Source organism: Electrona antarctica, assembly GCF_951216825.1.
Source record: "Electrona antarctica genome assembly, chromosome: 17".
In the NCBI taxonomy this organism is placed as follows: Eukaryota; Metazoa; Chordata; class Actinopteri; order Myctophiformes; family Myctophidae; genus Electrona; species Electrona antarctica.
The window spans coordinates 658,769-668,451 of NC_136798.1; the positions used below are offsets into that span (position 1 = coordinate 658,769).

Consider the following 9,683-nt stretch of genomic DNA (forward strand, 5'->3'; position numbering starts at 1 on the left):
CTCTCTCTCTCTCTCTCTCTCTCTCTCTCTCTGTCACTCATATTGACACATTTGGCACAGACTTCATGCCATGCTCAGCCTCCCTCTCACAGGCCCAATCGGCCGGCCCGGCCCGGCCCGGCCCGGCCCGACGGACGGACGGACGGACGGACGGACGGACGGACGGACGGACGGACGGACGGACGGACGGACGGACGGACGGACGGACAGACAGACAGACAGACAGACAGACAGACAGACAGACAGACAGACAATGCACAGACACAAAAACAATGTCCCTCAAAAATGACCAAGAGGCTTTTTGGGGGACCTTTGTCACTGTGGAACTCCATATTTGGTCATGGCTGCATGTCATCATGTTTGATGAGGTCAGGTTTCAGTCAGCTTGACCTAAAAGCTGATTCCACAGAGTGTGAGGAGCATTAGTCAAAGAGAAGAGAGAGACAGACCATTAGATCACACATAGAAAGATAAACCCTTACAGCTTAATATTCTGCTGTAATAACATCATAAACATTCTTTGATTGTAAAGACAGACATCACTGGTTGAAGACACCCCGTGACCACTAGTTAAGAGACCTATAAGAGACCAAACGTATCCATCAATAATTTTGTTTCTGAAATGGTTCGTCCGTTCAGGTATCATGAGTGGAAAGAAGAATATGAAGCAAAGACAGGGGCTGAAATACAGACGATGATCCAGGAGAGACGAGTGAAGATTCAGGAGGTCAAACGCTCAGTAGAGCTCAGCAGGAAAGATGCAGACACAGTGATAGCAGGCAGTGTGCAGGTCTTCACTGCTCTGATCAGCTGTATTGAGAGAATCCAGGCTGAGCTCATCGATGTGATCGAAGAGAAGCAGAAAACAACAGATAAACAGGCTGAAGGCTTCATCAAAGATCTGAAAAATGAAATCATTCAGTTAGAGAAGAGAATCTCTGAGCTGAAGCAGAACTCACGCTCTGAAGACGACCTCCACCTCCTCCAGAACTTCACCTCCATCAACACCCCTCCACCCACCAAGGACTGGACAATGGTCAATGTCCATCAGTCTTCACATGTGGACACTGTGAGGACAGCTGTGTCTCAGCTGGAGAAGACACTCAGTGAAGAGATGGAGAAGCTATGTGATGTTGATCTGAGGATGATCAAGAGATATGCAGTGAATGCGACTCTGGACCCAGATACAGCACATCCCTGCCTCATCCTGTCTGACGATGGAAAACAAGTGTATACTGGAAACATACGGAAGAATCTCCCAGACAACAAAGAGAGATTCTCACGTTGTGTCTGTGTCTTAGGAAAACAAGGCTTCTCCTTAGGAAGGTTTTACTACGAGGTTCAGGTTAAAAGGAAGACTGAGTGGACTCTAGGAGTGGTCAGAGAGTCCATCAACAGGAAGGGATCAATCACAGTGAACCCCAAAAACGGTTACTGGACTATAGCGTTGAGGAATGGAAATGAGTACGAGGCTTGTGCTGACCTTCCTGTCCTCCTCCCTGTAATAGAGAAGGTCCAGACAGTGGGAGTGTTTGTGGATTATGAGGAGGGTCTGGTCTCCTTTTATGACGTGGAGGCCAGAGTTCACCTCTACTCTTTCACTGGCTGCAGCTTCACTGATAAACTATATCCATTATTCAGTCCATGTCTTAATAATGGTGGTAGAAACTCTGCTCCTCTGATCATCTCTCCTGTCAACATGGACGCTGATCTTGGTGGGGACGGAGGGAACATGTCCCCTCCAAGTTCAAAAAGACTTACAACAATATAGCTGCAAGAAGCGATAAGATGGGGGTCAAGCCATAAAAGCAACAAAGCAATAAATAAAAATGTATATAGACAGCCAACCATGCATTAGCAGGGTCCAAACTCCAGCCAACCATGCATGCATTAGCAGACTCCACACATCCAACCATGCATTAGCAGACTCCACACATCCAACCATGCATTATAGAAGACTCCTCACATCCAACCATGCATTAGCAGGGTCCAGACTCCATCCAACCATGCATTAGCAGGGTCCAGACTCCAGACTCCAGCCAACCATGCATTAGCAGGGTCCAGACTCCAGCCAACCATGCATTAGCAGGGTCCAGACTCCATCCAACCATGCATTAGCAGGGTCCAGACTCCAGACTCCAGCCAACCATGCATTAGCAGGGTCCAGACATCATGTATTCTGTATTCAGTGTTAATTAATAACAAATTACCCAATCACTGTCAAACAACTATGCTGCCACTTGACAGTTATTTCAATACAAGCTGTTGGCCAAACATGATTAGGATGAAACGTGTGGAACCGTTTGTAATGTTGTAGATTGAACACTTTACTGTCTAGGATTGGACATCAAAAAGGCCAACTTGCCTATAGGCTCTGTGCACAACCCATTAACCGTCCGTCCGTCCGTCCGTCCGCCCCTCTCTCTCTCTCTCTCTCTCTCTCTCTCTCTCTGTCACTCATATTGACACATTTGGCACAGACTTCATGCCATGCTCAGCCTCCCTCTCACAGGCCCAATCGGCCGGCCGGCCCGGCCCGGCCCGACGGACGGACGGACGGACGGACGGACGGACGGACGGACAAAAAAATGGTCAAAAATGGTCAAAAATGACCAAGAGGCTTTTTGGGGGACCTTTGTCACTGTGGAACTCCATATTTGGTCATGGCTGCATGTCATCATGTTTGATGAGGTCAGGTTTCAGTCAGCTTGACCTAAAAGCTGATTCCACAGAGTGTGAGGAGCATTAGTCAAAGAGAAGAGAGAGAGACAGACCATTAGATCACACATAGAAAGATAAACCCTTACAGCTTAATATTCTGCTGTAATCACATCATAAACATTCTTTGATTGTAAAGACAGACTGGTTGAAGACGCCCCGTGACCACTAGTTAAGAGACCTATAAGAGACCAAACGTATCCATCAATAGTTTTGTTTCTGAAATGGTTTGTCCGTTCAGGTATCATGAGTGGAAAGAAGAATATGAAGCAAAGACAGGGGCTGAAATACAGACGATGATCCAGGAGAGACGAGTGAAGATTCAGGAGGTCAAACGCTCAGTAGAGTTCAGCAGGAAAGATGCAGACACAGTGATAGCAGGCGGTGTGCAGGTCTTCACTGCTCTGATCAGCTCTATTGAGAGAAGCCAGGCTGAGCTCATCGATGTGATTGAAGAGAAGCTGAAAACAACAGATAAACAGGCTGAAGGCTTCATCAAAGATCTGCAAAATGAAATCACTCAGTTGGAGAAGAGAATCTCTGAGCTGAAGCAGAACTCACGCTCTGAAGACGACCTCCACCTCCTCCAGAACTTCACCTCCATCAACACCCCTCCACCCACCAAGGACTGGACAAAGGTCAATGTCCATCAGTCTTCACATGTGGACACTGTGAGGACAGCTGTGTCTCAGCTGGAGAAGACACTCAGTGAAGAGATGGAGAAGCTCTGTGATGTTGATCTGAGGATGAGTAAGAGATATGCAGTGAATGCGACTCTGCACCCAGATACAGCACATCCCTGCCTCATCCTGTCTGACGATGGAAAACAAGTGTATACTGGAAACATACGGAAGAATCTCACAGACAACAAAGAGAGATTCTCACGTTGTGTCTGTGTCTTAGGAAAACAAGGCTTCTCCTTATGAAGGTTTTACTACGAGGTTCAGGTTAAAAGGAAGACTGAGTGGACTCTAGGAGTGGTCAGAGAGTCCATCAACAGGAAGGGATCAATCACAGTGAACCCCAAAAACGGTTACTGGACTATAGCGTTGAGGAATGGAAATGAGTACGAGGCTTGTGCTGACTCTCCTGTCCTCCTCCCTGTAAGAGAGAAGGTCCAGACAGTGGGAGTGTTTGTGGATTATGAGGAGGGTCTGGTCTCCTTTTATGACGTGGAGGCCAGAGTTCACCTCTACTCTTTCACTGGCTGCAGCTTCACTGATAAACTATATCCATTATTCAGTCCATGTCTTAATAATGGTGGTAGAAACTCTGCTCCTCTGATCATCTCTCCTGTCAACATGGACGCTGATCTTGGTGGTGACGGAGGGAACATGTCCCCTCCAAGTTCAAAAAGACTTACAACAATATAACAATACATACATATACATCTTATCTGCAAGAAGCGATAAGATGGGGGTCAAGCCATAAAAGCAATAAAGCAATAAATAAAAATGTATATAGAGGCGTGATGTCATGCTCTGACAAATTAGGTTGGAGATGAACGTCACTGTTTTGCTGAGATTGTCTGTCAACTCTGTACTCCGACAGCCAACCATGCATTAGCAGACTCCTCACATCCAACCATGCATTAGCAGGGTCCAGACTCCATCCAACCATGCATTAGCAGGGTCCAGACTCCTCACATCCAACCATGCATTAGCAGGGTCCAGACTCCATCCAACCATGCATTAGCAGGGTCCAGACTCCAGACTCCAGCCAACCATGCATTAGCAGGGTCCAGACATCATGTATTCTGTATTCAGTGTTAATTAATAACAAATTACCCAATCACTGTCAAACAACTATGCTGCCACTTGACAGTTATTTCAATACAAGCTGTTGGCCAAACATGATTAGGATGAAACGTGTGGAACCGTGTGTAATGTTGTACTGTAGATTGAACACTTTACTGTCTAGGATTGGACATCAAAAAGGCCAACTTGCCTATAGGCTCTGTGCACAAACCATTAACCGCCCGTCCGCCCGCCCGCCCGCCTGCCTGTCTGCATGCCTGCCTGTCTGCATGCCTGCCTGTCTGTCTGCCTGCCTGTCTTTCTGCCTGCCTGTCTGCATGCCTGCCTGTCTGTCTGTCTGCCTGCCTGTCTTTCTGCCTGCCTGTCTGCATGCCTGCCTGTCTGTCTGTCTGCCTGCCTGTCTTTCTGCCTGCCTGTCTGCATGCCTGCCTGTCTGCATGCCTGCCTGTCTGCATGCCTGCCTGTCTGTCTGCCTGCCTGTCTTTCTGCCTGCCTGTCTTTCTGCCTGCCTGTCTGCATGCCTGCCTGTCTGTCTGCCTGCCTGTCTGCATGCCTGCCTGCCTGCCTGTCTGCATGCCTGCCTGTCTGCATGCCTGCCTGTCTGCATGCCTGCCTGTCTGCATGCCTGCCTGTCCGCCCGCCCGCCCGCCCGCCCGCCTGCCTGTCTGCATGCCTGCATGCCTGCCTGCCTGTCTTTCTGCCTGTCTGTCTGCCTGTCTGTCTGCCTGCCTGTCTGCATGCCTGCCTGCCTGCCTGTCTGCATGCCTGCCTGTCTGCATGCCTGCCTGTCTGCATGCCTGCCTGTCCGCCCGCCCGCCCGCCCGCCTGCCTGTCTGCATGCCTGCATGCCTGCCTGCCTGTCTTTCTGCCTGTCTGTCTGCCTGTCTGTCTGCCTGTCTGCCTGTCTGTCTGCCTGTCTGTCTGCCTGTCTGCCTGTCTGTCTGCCTGGCTTGAATGTGTCTACACCCCCCTAGGCTCTGCTGCAGGGAAGAAGAGCGGCTCGGAAAGCTCTAAAATAAAAAATAATGCGCACAATGCTCTTTCCTGTGTCCGCTGTGCCAGCGGGTGAAGGTTTGACATTTCCAAAATGACACCTGCGCGTCGTTGCTATCAGCGGAATGGCAGGATTTAGTGACATTTTGTTTAGACGATAGAGTCAGCATTCCTCGGTGGTGGCGGTGGCAGGGACGTGCACACATAGACACCATTCCTCGGTGGTGGCGGTGGCAGGGACGTGCACACATAGACACCAAAGGGGGTTTAAGTTCAGCCCCTGCCCTTTTACCCGTCTGTAAAACAACTGCCACTGTGTGAAAAGAGGAGTTAACGGGCAATTATGGGCACTAGATTTGCCCGTAAACCTCCAGTTTACCGGCATATATACAGTTAATATACGGTAATATACAGGTGTGATGGTACAATTCGGGAGTTTACCGGAGTTTGTTGGAATGTTTAAAGGGAGTTTCCTGTAATATACACATCCGTATTCCATGCTTTTTGCGCATGTGTGCCCTCTGCAGATCACCAATGCAGCATTTACTACATGGTGAAAGAAACGCAAAAATGCCACTCCTTTCCTTTCCTTTCCTTTCCATGCCGGAAGGAAGGCAGCATTCAGGAGAATTGCTTTTTTTCTTCTTTTTTTTTTTTCTTTTTTACATGCTTTCCATGCCATGCCACACCGGAAGGCAGCATTCAGGAGAATTGCTTTTCTTCCAGAAGTCTTCTGAACTTGAACACAGTATTTTGCGTTGAACAAATTTGTTTAGAAATCCATGTCGTTACACACCTGCATCTCCTCTAGCTAAGGAGTGCTGGGTTGCGCCCCGAAAATAGCTGATCTACAAGCAGTGAAGACGCGCTGCGACGCGTTGAGAGCTTGTAGATCTGCTATTTTTGTCCAAAAGTGCCCTCCTAGCGGGATTTCAGCCCCTGCCCCTCTAACACTCTCTGCACGCCACTGCCTCGGCGGCGGTGGGGTGGTTTGGGCGGCGGCGGTGGGGTGGTTTGGGCGGCGGTGGGGTGGTTTGGGCGGCGGTGGGGTGGTTTGGGCGGCGGTGGTGAGGTCGGTTCTTGAAAAGGTGAACCAGTGGGATGGTAGAGGAAACTAGCGCTACTGAATGTTAGTAGTTCAATCATGGATGTATGTGAATGTCTCTCTCTCTCTCTCTCTCTCTCTTGCTTATCTCCGTGCTATCTTTGTACCATTATTTTTCTCTCTCTCGCAACTCCCTAAAGACGTACATGTGTGCGCGCACACATGCACGCACGCTGCACACGCACGCACGCACACACGCACGCACGCACGCACGCACGCACGCACGCACGCACGCACGCACGCACAAAGACATACTCTCCCTCTGGACCTGTGAGAGTGTGATGAGCAGGGCCATTAGCACCCCCTGTGCCCCTAAGGTTTCTCAGAAGGGTGTGTGTGTGTGTGTGTGTGTGTGTGTGTGTGTGTGTGTGTGTGTGTGTGTGTGTGTGTGCCTGTGCGTGTGTGTGTGTCTGTGTGTGCGTGCGTGTGTGACAGAGAGAGGGGGAGTGTGACTGACCACCATCAATCTCTTTCCTCTTATCGTGTGTTGTTTTTATGCACTCTGTCACTTCCCATTGGGCTTCCATCCTGCTACAGCACTGCCTCCACTACCCTGCGGTGCTGCATGTTCTGTTCAATGGACCATAATGCAGACCGCGGCCATTTTACCGTAGAAGTTAATGGCAAGGTGCTAACAAGGTGCAACTTCCCATTGGCAGCCCATTCATCCAAACAGAAAAGTCCTATCTGATTGTATTACACAACGTCAAGCTCACCAACATTGCAGCTGTACGGAAAGCTTGAATTATTCTCTTTCTAAATCCTCAAAGTGTTTTTTTCATAAAAATACACTGTATACATATTATGAGCTACTTTCTGTCCTTGCAGGTGATTCTTTTTCTAAGTGTTGCAGTTTGGGAGTGCTCGTTAGATATCACTCAACGGCCCTGCGTACCACCTGTTTTGAATTTGCACATAATGCAGGAGGCAGCAGGACGTCGCTTTACTGAAAACGAGTGCTTCCAAACTCTGATGGCAAGATTTTTTTTTTTTTATCCCACAATTTTGTAACCCATTTTTTCACAGAGTGTCAATTATCTAATCCTAATGTAATCCTGGGCACTACACTTCCTCTGCCAACCTGGGGAAGGGGGGCAGCGAACTGACCTCATGCTTCCTTCTATGCATGAGGAGTCCAAGCTGCTTCTTTTCACCTGACAGGGGAGAGTTTCGTCGACTACCTTTTTTCACTGACGAAAACTAAATGGAAACTAAATGAAAACTAATCCACGATGACTAAAACTAAGACTAAATATTGACAATTTTGTCAACAAATTAAAAACTAGACTACAATGTCAGGAAGGGACTAGTGGAAAAAGAGATCCAGTATAAGTCATTTTACACGTGGTTGCATGCTGAAAATAGCAGATCTACAAGCTCACAACGCGTCACAAGTGTAAAATCAGCCATTATGAAGGCATCAAGGCCCGCCAAAATACATTTTAGTCTACTAAGTCACCTGTAGATTTAGTCGACTAAAATCTCGTGACATTTTGTCGATTAAAACTAAACTAACACCAACACATTCCAGGTGACTAAAATGTGACTAAATTTAAAGGAGCATTCAGTGATTTGGGTGATTTGGAAAAAAACCCGGTCCGCCCCGGTAACAAGATGTGCACATGCACACGCTCTACAGTGGGGGGAAGTACAACAGACCAACAGCACGTGCACCAATGCCCGCCCCACTCGACCATGATTGGAGGAAGGCCCCTCTCATCCTGATTGGATGAAGGCTTTGCCACCCAAAGCCCAAACCGAAACTAGGGTTTTTTGACCCCAGGGGCTCACTGGGGACAGGGAGGAACTCCTTATATGGTCAGCACACTTTATAGTAGGGAGGATTATCCAAAAAATAAGAACAAATAAGTGATATTTGAATTAAGTGAAATCACTGAATATACCTTTAAGTGAAAACTATAATAGAAATTTGCTGCCAAAAACAACACTGGTGGAGAGTGTAGTGGTTGAGGGTTGAAACACAGTCTAAGGCCTGACTCACACCTTCGCATCTAGCATACAACATTGATGCATGCTAGATGTAAACAAAGGGTTTGTTTACATCTTGCCCCAATGCATTTCCAATGGAAGTCACATGGTTTGACACAACATTTTTGTTGTACGGCTTTCGGCTGTGTTTCGACTTTGGGGTTCAGTGTCTTGCCCAAGGACACTTCGACATGTAGACAGGAGGAGCCGGGATTCGAACCGCCGACCCATGGATCATTGGACGACCTGCTCTACCTCTTGAGCCACAGTCGCCATGTCAGGCTCATGTACTGTAATTAAATGTACTGTCAGGCTCATGTACTGTAACCCATTTTGACCTGAAAAAAGTGTCTTCTAGATCCAGAAAAACAGTTTTCCTAAAAAAAACTGTTTCTATGTCAGTGGTGCTCAACCTTTTCCATGTCAAGGTGGACCCCCAGAATGATGTGTATTTGGCCGCCGACCCCCATCTGAAAATATGTAGTTCCAGGGACTCCCTCCCAAGAAGCAAAGATTTGAGTTAAAAACGTTCGCTCTGAAAGAATATATATTCAAAGATTTGTGCCACATTTTCAAAAACAGCAGACCTACGGTCACTCAGTGACTCAGTGCCGCGCTATGAGCTTGTAGATCTGCTATTTTTCAACAGATAAAGCATAACATAATGCTTAAAACACCAAAAGGCGTTCCCGCCCAGAATGGGTTAATGCACGTGTGGAGTCAGCTTATATTCATAATTTGTCCATAATTTATTTCTAAATCAATTTACCAGAGGGACAATGTCAGTAGGGGTCAAGCCCGAAGGGGTGAAGACCTCTTATTGTTTTTACATTTTATTTATTCATTATTCTTTTGGTCATTTTTCACAGTTTTGGCAGTTCTGTCGTTTTCCCACGAAACTCAGCAATAATATGGAGGCGCTCATGGGAAACGGTCAAGAACTGAAGCTCACGGTCATTCATCCAAGGACCTTTGACCTTTAGATCTCCAGATTAATTAATGATATGATCTGCTCTATCAGCGCTTGACGTCGACAAAGTGACGTGTTGACGGGACACGACTAATGCATGGTTGGCTGGAGTCTGGACCCTGCTAATGCATGGTTGGCTGGAGTCTGGACC

General features: G+C 47.7%; 1 protein-coding gene and 1 pseudogene across 2 annotated transcripts; both read left to right on the forward strand.

The window, feature by feature from the left end:
- Positions 1-622: 622 nt before the first annotated feature.
- On the forward strand, positions 623-1,771 carry LOC306940551 (pyrin-like; the record flags this gene model as incomplete). The annotated part of the gene is made up of 2 exons (XM_079525648.1): positions 623-639; positions 811-1,771. 2 exons carry the CDS (start codon positions 623-625, stop codon positions 1,769-1,771), a joined length of 978 nt encoding a protein of 325 aa, XP_079381774.1.
- A 908-nt stretch (positions 1,772-2,679) lies between these two features.
- On the forward strand, positions 2,680-4,091 carry LOC306940552 (pyrin-like; annotated as a pseudogene). Its single transcript has 2 exons — positions 2,680-2,691; positions 3,243-4,091. The product of its transcript is annotated as a pyrin-like (transcript).
- Positions 4,092-9,683: the final 5,592 nt, after the last annotated feature.